The following is a 14,551-nucleotide window of genomic DNA, read 5'->3' as shown; positions in this document are numbered from 1 at the left end:
CTGGCAAGACCAGGTTTCTGCCTGTTTTGGGGGGCTGGTAAGACAAAGATTCTGCAGTATCATGTAGGAAGAGTTTGGGTTTGTTGTGATAATTTTGTAGCAGAAACACTACTGCTGAGGCTGCCGGAGGTTAAGGGCTGCTGCATGCACAGCTAATGCAGAGTTAACAGAAGATAATGGGGTTGAGTAGTGCTACTGAATAGTAATGTAATAATAAGAATAATAAGAATAAGAATAATAAGAATAATGTATAGATACAAAATTAAAATAAAAAAGGAAGTGAAAGGAAAGGAAATGGAAAAGATAAGGTGAAAGAGGAAACTAGAAGAGGAACTGCAGATAAGTCAGACTAGGGGTAACCCTGCCAAAGCTAGTGAGAATTGACCAATAAACCAGTTGCTGTGTGGCTGCACTAAGCAAGGTTAATATTTAACAATATGTGATTCTGTGAATGAAAAGAAAGCACCCAAGATTTATAAGTTGATATATTGGAAGCAATCACACAATATACAATCTGCAGGTTTGAGGCTCAGTTAACTAATTCTATCAGGAGGGGGAGCAATTCATTTATTCAGATGGGGGGAGCGATTCATTGGAGGGAGTAATCAATGCGGCAAAGGCATGGCATAATTAAAATCCAGAAACGTAATTAAATATAGGTGCAATCAGTGATGCAAGTGCATTAATATAAAGCATAATCAGAGGGAGCAATTCATCACATAACATTAGTGCAGAAAACCAATTAAATAGCTGGTGTCCTTCACGCCATGCTTGGAGGTCTCTTCCATATTGATCCTCTCCATTTTCTGATCAGAACCACTCTTCCTGTTCCTCTCTTTGCTTGTTTGCTTCTTCTCTTTTGACTCTTGCTGCTCTTCAACATACATACATACATACATACATACATGAATGAGACATATATATTCCCCAGAATTTGGTGCAAAAGTTATTTTTCCAGCTAATTACAGATCAGGGATGTGACTTTTCCAAGGAAGCTCCCTTTTGCTTGGAACTGTCTGCTATTCTTGAATCTTTGTGGGTCCCCAGTTTGAAATGTAATAAATGGGTGTCTAATGGCAGAAAGGTTAAAAGCAGTTATAAACATAGTAAACCTTCATACAGAGTATCACAGCTTTTGGCTAAATTTAAAAGGGGTTCCTAGACTGGAGTATCCCTTCCAGAAACTCAGAAGAAATGGATGCAGGCTTTAAGTGAAAAGATAGAAAGATTGAAATACAAACGCACATAGGTACAGCCTAAAAAATGAGGAGGCTTCCAAGAACCCCATAAAAATGTCGGAACTCCGCTCGGCCAAGCTGATAAGGCCTCATCTTCCTCCGAGCCGAGCCTTTGAAATCGCCTCTGACGTGTTTGATGACCTGAGCCTTTGATAAGGCCTCAAGCACATTCTATCCAGCAGGGTTCCCAGCACAGGGAAGAGACGAGAGGTTTGGCTACATTGTAAAGAGTTTTATTTCTAAACTACGCAGAACAGAAAAGACATCCTCTCTCTATGTAAGCAGAGAGCAACTGAACAAAGAAACAGGAAACCACTAACGTCACAACCCGTCTCCCTTTCCTGTGAGACTGCAAGGTCTCTGGAATGTAAACAGAGTCCTGTGACTCCACGCAGCTGCACAGTGATAACAGAAGCTAACAGCAAAGCCATGTTTCTTATACACTTTCAGATTACACAAATGATTTCTGAGTAGCCAATCAAATGATTACAACAACTTCCCCATAGGAATTACAGCCTATGGTCATCATTCTAAATCAAATAGAAACCCTTATACAGTACTCTTTTTACTAGCCCACTCCAGCCTTCTCATTATAATAATATGTGATCATACGTTGTCATCCTTCAAGGTCTACTTTAATTAATATCTAATTAATTAATTCTTTACATGTCTACAAACATCTATTCTTAATCACCCATGATTAATATATTCATTCTCTACATTAACATAAATTCAGTGATACTGTTCCGCCTGGCCAATCTCCTTTCATGTATTCTCAACTTTTAATTCTTTCACATTAGAAGACAGGATGTACGTGAAGCAATCTGGTTTTTTCCTTAGATTGGTGAGAGTTCATACATGGGTTGCTAAGCAGCACTGCTAATAAAAAATACTGAGTTTTAACAAACAAAAGAGTGTCCTAACAGAGAGATAAATGGAGATAGGAAATTCTTCATCTGCTTTGCATGCAGAAGGTCCCAGGTTCAACCCCATGCCTCTCCAGGTAGGCCTGAGAGAGACTTTTGTTGCAACGGTTTTTAATAAAGGTACCAGTGACCAACTCAAATAGAGTCCAAGAGTTGACAGACGCAGCAATTGGAGAAAAAGAAGGTGAGGTTTACTGCTGAGCAATAATTGACCCAGTGGAATCCTTTCCAAAGACCGGGCCCCAAGCTCTGTCGGCCTGGGGCTTTATACCTGAGTACATACATCACAGATCATGACATAATCAAATATAATTGCGAACAAAAGCAAAATAAGCTAATGAGCGCATTCAAGCCTTGCTCCTGACCGTACAAAGAGTTCTTCTCCCAACTTCTGTTTTTTTAGTTTGAACATGCAGTCTTGAGGCAGACTTGACCATTCTCCTAGATTTATTGCAAGAATAGAAACTTAAGGCAAGGAGGAACTTTAACTGTTACTCCCAGGCGACCATCTGTTCATAAAGGACATTTGCGGTTAGCACCTTCCTATTTCACTGCATAGACTTTGTCTGGACAAGGGGGGGGGGGAGATGTACCAGCAAATCTGATTTATCACTTCACCTCTTGTAGAGAGAACAAGAAGGTACTAGGACAAAGTTCATTTAAAGTTTGCAGATTTAAGCAATTTGCTGTTAAGCTAAGCAGAAGCTTTCACGATTCAAACATAGATTATAAAATCATTGTAAAAATCTCTGGTTATATGTGAATATATGTGAATATATTTGATAACTGATTATATGGATAACTGATTATATGAAAAGCATAAGGGTAAAATTCCTCCAGGTCCTGCTTCACTGCCTGAAACCCTGGAGATCCATGGAGATCTCCTACAGTTGTAGGAGAGCCAGTCAGGAGAGAGAATACTGAGCTGGATGGACCAGTGGTCTGAGCTGGTATAAGGAAGCTTCCTCTGTTTCTGTTGCTAAGCCATGCTTTGGCTTAGTGTGATGTTTGTACTAAGTCAGAGAAAGGCCTGAAAAGTGGCATTATTGCACATATATATAATTTTTCTGTCATTTAAAGAGAATATATTAATTTGGCTTCCATTTGTGTAAAATTCAAGTTTATAAGACATGCAAATTGAAGAAAACCAGACTGAAGTTGCTATGGTTGTTGTTGTTTTTTTTTACAGGATTGCTTTAATGTTTTGGTTTATTGAAGTGGACAGTTACTATAGTTTTATTCAGTGTACCAACAAAAATTCTGATTTTGTCCCATCCAGGTTACTGATGACGGTGTAATAGCACTTGTTAGTGGAATGTGTTCAAAGAATTTAAAGGTACCGTAACTTTTCAACATGTTTAGTACAAATCATTATTATTAGTAAATAGTATATTTAAATTTCTTAATAGAATTAAGGGATTAAATCAGTGGCTATTAGTCAAAGATGACTAGATGCCCTGCTAGTGGGTTTCCAATAGACATCTGACTGGCCACTGTAGAAACAGAATGCTGCTGGACAAGATGGGACTTTGGTCTGATCCAGCAGGGTGGCTCTTACTCTCATATGGGTTTTTTCCATTATTGCAGGGGTCAGCAAGGTTTACCAGGCATGGGCTGGATCACTCCTGCAGAGATCCTCTGTGGGCTGGACCGGTGCATGTCCATGGCACTGGAAATCGCTTCTGCATATGCCCAGACGCCAAAAATTGCACCTGCGCAGAAGCAATTTTCAGCATCTGGGCATGCGCAGAAGTGATTTCCGGAGCCGTGGAAGAGAGTCCCTGCGCCATGCTGCGCTGGTGTTTTTTTTAATGCTTTTTATTGATTTTCAAAAACAAAAATAATAATAAATAAAACATAAACTTTTACATTCAACATTTTGTATCTTCTTATTTACCCTGCGCAATTTTGCGCCCGGACTTCCTTCCTTCCCTGCTTCGGTTTTCCCAATTTATCATGCTGCGCTCAGCACGTGGGACTCGCCGAGTGGGCAGCTTGGTTTGGAGGTGGCTCACGGGCTGGTTAAATGGCCTCCTTGGGCCGCTTCCGGCCAATGGGCTGCAGGTTGGGGACCCCTGCATTATTGTCTGTAACAGTTACTGATGCTAGTATTCATTGTCCCAAATAGGAGATCCATATGGAACGGTGTGTGAATCTGACTGACATAGCTGTGGAAGCTGTTCTCACTTGTTGTCCAAGGATATACATTTTTCTGTTCCATGGATGCCCACTGATAACAGGTGATTAAAGTGCAGCTTACTAGCTAAGTTCAACAATAGATTTTGTCAACCTGTCTGAGCCTTAAGATCAGTCTCAAAGGTACTGCTCACAGACCCACCAGCAGGATCCATCTCACTGGTGGGCACGAGAGACAGGGTATTTTCAGCAGTGGCCCCATATTTTCTTTTAAATGAGTTTAAAGATGTTTTTTATGTTGGTTGGTATTGTGAGTGGACTGGATTTTAAATTAACTTTGCTCTTTTAAATGGTTTTAAAATATTGCAGTACATGTAATTGTGCATTGGTTTGCTGGTTTGATATATTCTTGCTGCTCTTTTAGCTTTTATATTTCAAATACGTTTTTCATTGCAAGCTGAAGGATAAATCTCCCTTTTCCTTCTAGTTTGAATCCATTTTGAGCAGTTAGAACTCCATATTCTGTATTCACTGTCCCCTCCTAGTAGATAAAAACTAACTGTTTTAATCAGGACATGTCCTTGTACACTGAAAGAATGCAACAGATAATCACCAAGGCAATGGTGAAATGAATGCTAGGCATGGTAATTTCATTTAACCTTAGGTCAGTAGGAGAGCTGATATCATAGTCAAAAGCAGATGTTGGTAGACAAGCAGTAATAGAGCAGTAAATAATAAATACATAGGTAAATGTTTCCTTACCACAATGCAACACAATTAAACTTGTTAAAATGGGAATAAGAGGCATGTTTCTATTTTTCTAACAGTCTTCAGAGACAGAATGGTACACCACTACTCCCTGCTCCATATCTTGAAACAATATGCTTATCTCTCCTGTTCTAAAAAAAAGCCTAACATTGTCCTGACTTAATCAGTCCACCTTCACAACTTAGTTAAAATTACGTTCACAGCAAATGCAATTTTAAACAGTTGCTCTTCGTATGCTTGGATGTGAGCCAAATACATTCTTGTATAACTTAGGTTTTGACAGTGTGCCTGTGTGGCTTCTGTCCAGATATGCTTGTTTATCAGAGCAATTGTTTAATTCAACTGCATCAGATACAAACAGTGCTTTTTTTCCAAGAAGTTGTTAGAGTAAGCGCCACACTTTTTAACAACAAAAAGAGGTCCCAGTACTGCGTATCCTTGAGTACTCCCTGGGGAAGAAAAAGGGTACTGGATACAATGTTGCTAAAATTATTTTGCCTTGATGCTAGTACATTTTGTTCAATCAAAATTGGGTGTTTTCCACCCCAAAAAGGTGGTTTAAAACAGATGAGAATAAGAACAACAGTTTCAAAGCAACCTAAGTAAAACCCAGAAATAATAGCAAAACAACCACATTGACCTGCTCTAGTGTTAAGATCAGCAGGGGAGGCCCCCTTGGCAGTTCTGCTGCCCTATGCAGTCTGATAGGCAGTGGTGTGTGAGAGTTGCTTATCTGTGTTGGCTCTCTGTTTGTGGAATAACTTGCCCTCCTTCTGCTGCATTGCTGTTCTGTGCTGCTGTTTTGTTAGTTTGGTCATTTTATTTTATGTTTTTAATACAGTGTGCTGTTTTATTGTGAGGTTTTTGTAACTCAGTATGGGACCATTCAGTGAAGGGTAAAATAGGTTAAAACAATGAATGAATGTCTGCAGAAAAAACTGGAATATAAACAACTGAAAACATGTTGAAACAAACATGTCTTAACCTGCTTAACCAGAAGAGAAGAATAAACTTATTACAAGAGCCTGCAAAGCATTTATGCAGCAAATAGCAGCATCAATATACTGATCTGGAGGCCCATTTCTTGTAGAAAGATCTCTGAAACTCATTCCTTCTTCCCCCTAAATTATTCGTTTGCATTACCCTTCCTACCTAGCATTTTCATAGAATCATAGAATCATAGAATCATAGAGTTGGAAGAGACCACAAGGGCCATCAAGTCCAACCCCCTGCCAAGCAGGAAACACCATCAGAGCACTCCTGACATATGGTTGTCAAGCCTCTGCTTAAAGACCTCCAAAGTAGGAGACTCCACCACACTCCTTGGCAGCAAATTCCAAATTTTCTTACCCTAGAGAAAATTGAATTGTCCAATGTATTTTATCTGTGATAGGAATTTTATGGTTTTAGATATATAGTAATGTTCATAACTGCACATACATAGATCAGCACAGGAACCATTTTGATTCCTAAACTGACCAAATCCTTTCTCTGCAAGGTTAAAAATGGAAAAGCCTCCCCATTGTCTCTTCCTTTAATCTGTGTTTGAATAAGGTGTGAGCCTGTGACCTGGCCCAGGAAATAAGTATTTTAGCACTACAAAAGAATGGCCAGGCTCCCCAGAAAATCCAATCAAGTAACCTGCTAGACAGGAGATAAACAAGGACAAGAGAAAAACAACATTTAAATTTCTGTGATGGAGGTGGGATGTATCTGAGGGGTGGTCTTAGGTTACACCCCTTCTGTGATGTATGCATAATGTTTCTGGGGGTGGTCCTGATCTAGAGAAGGGGAATTTCAAAAGTCTTTATAAGGCCTTGCAGGCCATTGTTCTGGGTCCTCTTCCTCTCCTGCGTGTGAGGGGGGTACCCTGTTGCAACAGATCAATAAAGATCAAGCTTACTAGCTGCTTTGCTTCTCAATATTCTCTGGTTGGCCTCTGTTATTTTCTCCTACCAATAGGGAACCTATGTAAGGACTCTATATGGGCTCTTGGATACCCCATAAGGGAAAAGGGCATATTTTTATTTACAACAGATGGCGACCACGCACGAAGGGACTTTTGGTTACCCGGATTCTGGAAGCGAGGAAGGACTGGTTATCCAGCGCGCACCAGGCAGTTTGCCAGGAGGAATAACCAGTCTTCCATCGGTCCCAGGGTCTGGCAATAACTTGGAGTTCAGCGAGGCTAACCAGGGGAAGCAAAGCTTGATCAGGCCGGCCTTAAACAACCAGTCAAGACATCGTGGGATCACCAGGAACAGCGCATGCGGAAGTGAGTATTAAGTAGGAAACACGGGTAGTGGGTTGGGGTCTCTAAACCACAGCAACCAAAATTCTTTAATTCTTCCTTTTCCCTTCAAATCTAAAATTTCTACTTTTTCCTCATCTAAAAAATGCCTTCTTCTTTCTGTCCCCTCAATCTCAACACCAGCCCTAGCCCTTCGGAGTATGCCCAGGCAAAGGTTGTGTGTGATTTCTTCCACTTAACTCTGTATGCCAACCTATTCCTTCGGAGTTTTGCCCAGAAAGGTTGTGCAATTTCTTCTGCACTGAAAACTATAATTCCCAAAACTATAACTCCCAGGTGTAGCCGCACCTCTGCCATGGCGATCTTTGTTAGAGATGACCTGTGAGCAGAGAAAGCAAGGGCACCTGATTCCTTTCCTTCTTTGTCATTTCTGAGTCCCAATCTGGCACTGCGCTACGCAAGCGTCCAGTAGGGAACTCTCAGGTTAGATTGTAAGAGGCAGGAGGTTGCTGTGGGCTCCCTGGCTGAGTAATGACCAAAGGGGGGGGGGGTTGAGATCGCTGACCGCACTGTTAGCTTAGTAGCCAGGAAAGGCCAACAGCTGTACCAGCCTAGTAAGTCAGGCCAGACGAACGGCGGTGTGTCACAGTACTAATTCTCGGAGTTGTCCAAATTGAGTGTACTGTGGGTTATTTATTGTGTTTCCTGAAAAGTGGGGATAAAACCCCGACTGCAGTATAAAAGTAAAAGCTAGCGCTATTAAAATTCTTAAAATGGGTGCACCTCAATCAAAAGAAATGAACCCACAGACTCCTGATGGGAAAGAAGCCCAGTTGGTGCTTACTTCCCGCCTGGACTCTGACAGTCCCCTTCAATTTGTGTTTAAGAAACGTTTTTCCAGTGTTTAAATTGTGCTTAGGCAACATCCAGCAGCTGCTTATCTTAAATGTGCCATCTAAAATAAAAATGCAAGCTTGCTCCAAATTCTAAATCTAAGGAAGCCATGTTGAGCCTTATCAATCTTAAAGCAAGACAAAATGGAGAATGGAGTGTGCAAATGTTTGTTATTTGAGAGAGGCTCTAAAAGAGTTTTCCTCCCAAGTGGTAAAATCCTGTATACGTGCTACTTGTGTTCTGAAAGGGGAATTACCCCACCTCCTTCCTCTAGTTTAAGTGAGGAGGGCGATTTAAGTCTAATGGTAAATGTTTTGTTGTAACTTTTGAGTTTGCAAGTATACCTGTGTTCCAGTCTAAGTTAACCTAATGTTTCTGCTGCAAAAGCCTAGTTGAGCCAACTGCTCTCTCAAGCTAAAATGCAGTGTATGTATTTCATTAAGCATATGCCTATGAAAGTATGGTGTTCCTTCTAAGAAAAATATATGAGTCCAGTTTTAACTTTGATCTGGTTGGACAGAAGAGTTATTGTAAGGCTCCTGGTATCAGTCTCTATAAGACGTCCTGGCCTCTTTTCTTAGAAAATGCCCCCCCTTGTTTCATTCTGTCTCTTTCAGGTTTTTTTTCCTTCTCCTTCTTATTCTGTGCCAGGTAAATTTACTTCCGAGTAAGCTTCCTTTAAAGGAAACTGCAAAGGAGGGGGGGGGCATAGATTAGGCTTACTATTCCTCTGCAAGTTCAGGAAAAATTGTCACTTTTGTATTCCTTTTAAATCAAATCTATGGCTGTTTTAACTATGCTTTATAAGAGATCCTCTCCCTATCTTAGGAAAAATGTTCACTTCAGTCTTTAAAGATAATTTATCTAGGAACTTTCACTCTTTAGTCTAAGGAAGTAAACACTCACTCAAACTAGCTTCAAGATCTGCTAAAAGGGTTGGGTACTTTTATTTTCCTCTTCCTTAGTACATGATAGGCGCATGGCTTGTGGTCTCTTCCCCAGTTGTGTCTGTGTACATAAGTATGTGTGTGTCTCTCTGGTAGTACAAATCTTGCTATGAACCCTGTATTTTAGGGTTGGACTAGATGACCCCAGGTCCCTTTCAACTTTCCCAATTTGTGGCTGATGAGTTGAAATCCAGCCCAGATTTGCTCTTTGTTTTTAAAGGTGAGAGGTGAATGTGTGTGTTTCTGGTAGTACAAATCTTGCTATGAACCCTGTATTTTAGGGTTGGACTAGATGACCCCAGGTCCCTTTCAACTTTCCCAATTTGTGGCTGATGAGTTGAAATCCAGCCCAGATTTGCTTTTTAGTTTTAAAAGGTGAGAGGTAAAAGCCATGATGTTTTGAAGCACAACTGGTAATATCAGGCAGTTGAGTGATTACAGTATTTATCATTTTGTCTACTATTAAAAAAAAAAAATCAAACTTAAAAGTCTATTAAAAGTTTAAGCACATAAAAATTCATATAGTTAAGTAGAATTAGCCTTGACCATGACTGAGAATGTTAAAAAATAAAAAAATAAAAAATCCTATGAATTCTAACTCTCTGGCCATTTTTACTCATAAATAAGAGAGCGGTTGATTGTTCCGCGAATGGCCAGAGGGATATTAGCCCTTTCCTGTACATAAAGGAAGCAGTCTCAGTTTGCTTGGGCTGAATGGTGAATACTTGAATTGCTGAGTTTCTCTTTTTTGTTTTAAAATCTAACCCTATTTTTAAAATCTACTCCTTACCTTTCCCTTCCTTATTCTAATTGAGCCAAAAGATGCAACATTTTCAATGGTATAAAAGGTTTGCTGAGACATGAACTCTGCACATGCACAGAGGCTAGATCAGCTAAAGAAGAGAGAAAGAGGAAGGGGGGAACTGTAAGGGGGGAAAGGAGGTTTCTTTCAAATGTAAAACTTGGAACCATTAAGGGAAATCATCCTTAATGTGTTTTGCTCCAGGAAGACAATAGTTAAGTACTGGACATGCCAAATTCTTTTCACAGGTAAATATCAAAGCACTCCCACTGTGAGTTCCTCTCTTGAGTAGTTTCTCCCCCCCCCCAATGGGATTTAAATTTCATAAGTTTTTTTTGTGTGTGTGTGTGTGTGTGTGTGTATGTGTATATGCCTATGCATTTTAGGAACAGCATTTCCTGACAGACCTCTCACATGAAATAATTTTCCCTTTCAACAGGTGTGTATATGCCTATGCATTTTAGGAACAGCATTTCCTGACAGACCTCTCACATGAAATAATTTTCCCTTTTAACAGAGTGACCTTTCTTTTCTCCCACAGCACAAATGATAATGAGGGGATGCAAACAGTGATTTAAATACTCTATAAAAAGTAATTGCATTTGTTTTTCTTTTGTCTTTCTTCCCTTAAAGCCAAACAGTCACTTTCTTTCTGTTCAGCAAAACAAGTCTGAATCCCTGCTATATTAGTTGATTTCCATCTATCTCTTTGTGGCTTTGACATTTTTTTTTAGGTTACAAATAATTTGTTTCGTTTATTAAGTTCGTTTTATCAGTTCTTCCATTATATATATGAAATTAATCGAAGCACAACCAAACATTGTTTGTGGAATGGTATTTGTTTACCTTTTTGCCTGAGCATTTCTTATTAATTCTGTCATTTTGGCTAGTGCAAGGTACCTGCACAACTTTAAATTGCCATTCATTTTTCTTGGTATTAACTCATTTCCCAGTATTAACATTACAGCTGATGATGTCACATCAAGAAACACTTTTATTTTCATTTGGGATGTTAGAATGCCAAAACAGATTACTTCAGGTTACTTCAGGTTGCTTATTAATTGTGTGTCTTAGCATTTATTTATTTTTGGTTCCTCATAGCTCATTTTGTGTGTGTGTGTGTTTTACTTTGGGGACATGTTCATCACATGTTGAAAGTCAGTTTCATGAAGTTCTTTTATCAGATAGCATATGGTGAATTTTAAGTTTTTCCCCATTGTTTTCCCATTTTTTCAGTCCAGTAGTAATCTGTGCGGTTTTTGATAATATCTTTGTATTATTTAATAATAATTCTTTTCTAAATCTGATGTCTTTGTGTCAAGTCTGTTTTCATCTAACTGGTATTCTAATTTTTTGCTTTCTTTTGTATTTTTTAACCTTTGTATTTTTTTTTTCAGTCTAGTAGTAATCTGCGTGGTTTTGATAATATATTTAATAATAGTTCTTTTCTGAATCTGATGTTTTTGTGTCAAGTTTGTTTTCATCTAACTGGTAATCTAATTTTTTGCTTTCCTTTTTATTTTTTAACCTTTGTATTTTTTACAGTTCTCTTTCTATACATGTGGAGTAATTTTTTATTTTATAATATGAAAAGAACAACAACAACAAAAATTAAGTGAAGGAAAGCAAACAAACTTAGCAGATAATAACTGTAATTATATGGAAATGTGATATTTGCAGCTTCCCATGGAAACTGGAGGACATCCTTTTTGCCTTTTGCCCCTTTCTTGTGTAACTGTGTTTTTAAGTCTTCCCAAAACCCTGCCCCCTTACAGGATATCACTTCTACAGATGTGCAATGATGAAAAGCAGCAACAACCCCTCAACTCACAAGACCTGCAACACCAGAGTTTTCAAAGTGCCCACAGTTATCTCTTTCAAAGGATATAGACTGCCAAAGGGGGGAGTGGACCTGACAAAGGGGGGAGGAGTTGAATTGCAAGGACATTTTTTCACTTGAACCTCAAGCCTCTGCTCCAGGATTCAAAAGATACATACGTAAAAGATCACAATTGTGTCCAGATATGCAACAGATATTTAATTATTTTGTTTTGTATTATGTGTTATTATGTAAGAATGTTGAAATGAGTCTGACAGTGTGATTTCCACAAAGGGGGGGGGGCAATTTTTGTGTGTAACTGTTTTTATGTTTAATGTCTTATTCCTTACACACCAGTGGAGAATTCTCATGCATTTTATACTTTCCAATAGCTCACACTATTGTGTAGTCCAATGTTTAGATAACCACAATTCGTTGTCCCACCTGGCACTATGCCAACCTTCCCTACCCATTTTAAAAAAATGTGCTAAAACTTGCTTTACCAAGGAGAAGCTTCTAAGAAACATGAAGGTGGATATGCTTTGGTTTAGCAGGAATGATCCCTTATAGACTTAAATTGACTTATTTGGACAACTGCCCTTGTTAAGAATGGTTTTCTTTTAACAGATTGGTTTGAAGAGTTGAGAACCATGGGGCAAGATAAATTCAAATTGGACTCAGTTCGAATTGGGCAAGTGTATCCAGGCTGCAATTAGCTTTTGGTCCTTTAAGTGCAAGTGAGCAACTTCCCATTGTGCGAGTGCAAGACCACAGCCTATAATAAAATCCCATAGCTAAAGGCCAAGGCGAAGACCTCTCCCTCACGAGATGCCCAAAACCTGTGCCAGCTATGGTGAATGCCAGGCGACATGGTTAAATGAAAGCCCTGAGGGGATTCAACAGAAGGGATGTGTTGTTGTAGCACTATGTCAGTGTGAGACCACAGAAGAGCTACCTTGACACCTGAGAACACAAAAATGGCGGGGGGGGGGGAAGCAAACTGCACTTTTCAGTCATTAGTGGACCTTACCTTCCTGCTAGGTGTAAAGCATAGAACACTATTGAGTAAATGGTCTCTCCCAAAGTGTTAGAATGCCACAAGTAATTTAGTAGCAAAATGCAACATGTGTTATTTTTATGATATATTTATACAAACACATCCATTTACAACATACGATGTTATTTGTGGGGCAAAAATTTTTAAGAAAAATTCTAGCCCCAAAGGGGGGAATATTGTGATAGGAATTTTATGGTTTTAGATATATAGTAATGTTCATAACTGCACATACATAGATCAGCACAGGAACCATTTTGATTCCTAAACTGACCAAATCCTTTCTCTGCAAGGTTAAAAATGGAAAAGCCTCCCCATTGTCTCTTCCTTTAATCTGTGTTTGAATAAGGTGTGAGCCTGTGACCTGGCCCAGGAAATAAGTATTTTAGCACTACAAAAGAATGGCCAGGCTCCCCAGAAAATCCAATCAAGTAACCTGCTAGACAGGAGATAAACAAGGACAAGAGAAAAACAACATTTAAATTTCTGTGATGGAGGTGGGATGTATCTGAGGGGTGGTCTTAGGTTACACCCCTTCTGTGATGTATGCATAATGTTTCTGGGGGTGGTCCTGATCTAGAGAAGGGGAATTTCAAAAGTCTTTATAAGGCCTTGCAGGCCATTGTTCTGGGTCCTCTTCCTCTCCTGCGTGTGAGGGGGGTACCCTGTTGCAACAGATCAATAAAGATCAAGCTTACTAGCTGCTTTGCTTCTCAATATTCTCTGGTTGGCCTCTGTTATTTTCTCCTACCAATAGGGAACCTATGTAAGGACTCTATATGGGCTCTTGGATACCCCATAAGGGAAAAGGGCATATTTTTATTTACAACATATCATCCTTGTTTCCTTGTTTTGCAGATCGTTCTCGAGAAGCCCTGGAACAGCTGGTTGGACCAAATAAGTTTAAGCAGGTTTCATGGACTGTTTATTGATTTTTCTTTAGTTGTTGATGGCATCTCTTTTTCAAAAAATAACCATTCCTGGAACGGCATGTCTCTGGTGTTGTAGAGTGTACTGTCTCCCACTGACATGCTTCGTTTCTGTTTCAACTGCCAAAGGTAGTGGCACTAATGCCGTGTTGGTTTTCTTGATTAACGAGAATGTTTTTCTTTTTTCCACTCCACATGATGGATTACGAATAGGAAGTTGTTAGTGTTCATGTAAGAGCAACAGGTCAGAACTGTAATTCAGGAATCATTATGTTCAAATGTTAAGTTCTGTGGCAGTGAAGAACTAACAGGAAAATGTGATGTGGCAGATGGTGAGCCAGCAAGACATGACAGCCACTTTTGCATCTAAGCATTTTGTAAGGTCACTTGCGCAGCCATCACTTTGGGGAGGGTCAGTTATGTTTCTAGGTAGCCATTATAATTGGAGACATGAGGTTTTGTTTCCTGCATGCTGGTTCTTGTTTTGAAATAAATTTTCCTACCATCTTCAAGTTGTGAATGTATTTTCTTTCATTCCAAAGAATTAATGCATGTGTTTATAGTACTCATGGCTTCTGTTTTTGAGTGAAAATGTTAACATATGGCTTTGTGCTGATATCTCCTAGCCAGGATACCACGTTCTGGCCCAGTAAGGAACATAGTAGTGAAAACTAGAAGGTATACTGCTATCTAGTCTAGGAATTTGGATTTCTTCCTAAACCCTGTATAAGAGTTGTTTGATCATGTGCAGCCCGTGCATTCCCAGAGAAAAATGAATCATAGAATC

General features: G+C 39.4%; 1 protein-coding gene across 1 annotated transcript in view; it reads left to right on the top strand.

Annotated features, from left to right (window-relative positions):
- Positions 1-14,276, top strand: part of AMN1 (antagonist of mitotic exit network 1 homolog) — a 28,025-nt gene extending 13,749 nt beyond the window's left edge. The window contains exons 5-7 of the mRNA XM_081212083.1: positions 3,444-3,500; positions 4,293-4,404; positions 13,694-14,276. Of these exons, the coding sequence (XP_081068209.1) occupies positions 3,444-3,500; positions 4,293-4,404; positions 13,694-13,767 (243 nt within the window). The 3' untranslated portion in view covers positions 13,768-14,276. The remainder of the gene's footprint in view (positions 1-3,443; positions 3,501-4,292; positions 4,405-13,693) is intronic.
- The last annotated feature ends 275 nt before the right edge of the window (positions 14,277-14,551 follow it).

This window comes from Podarcis bocagei (genome assembly GCF_964188305.1).
Source record: "Podarcis bocagei genome assembly, chromosome: 10".
NCBI lineage: Eukaryota > Metazoa > Chordata > Lepidosauria > Squamata > Lacertidae > Podarcis > Podarcis bocagei.
The sequence above is the reverse complement of the archived record's forward strand: the minus strand, read 5'-3'. Positions and strand labels throughout refer to the sequence as shown.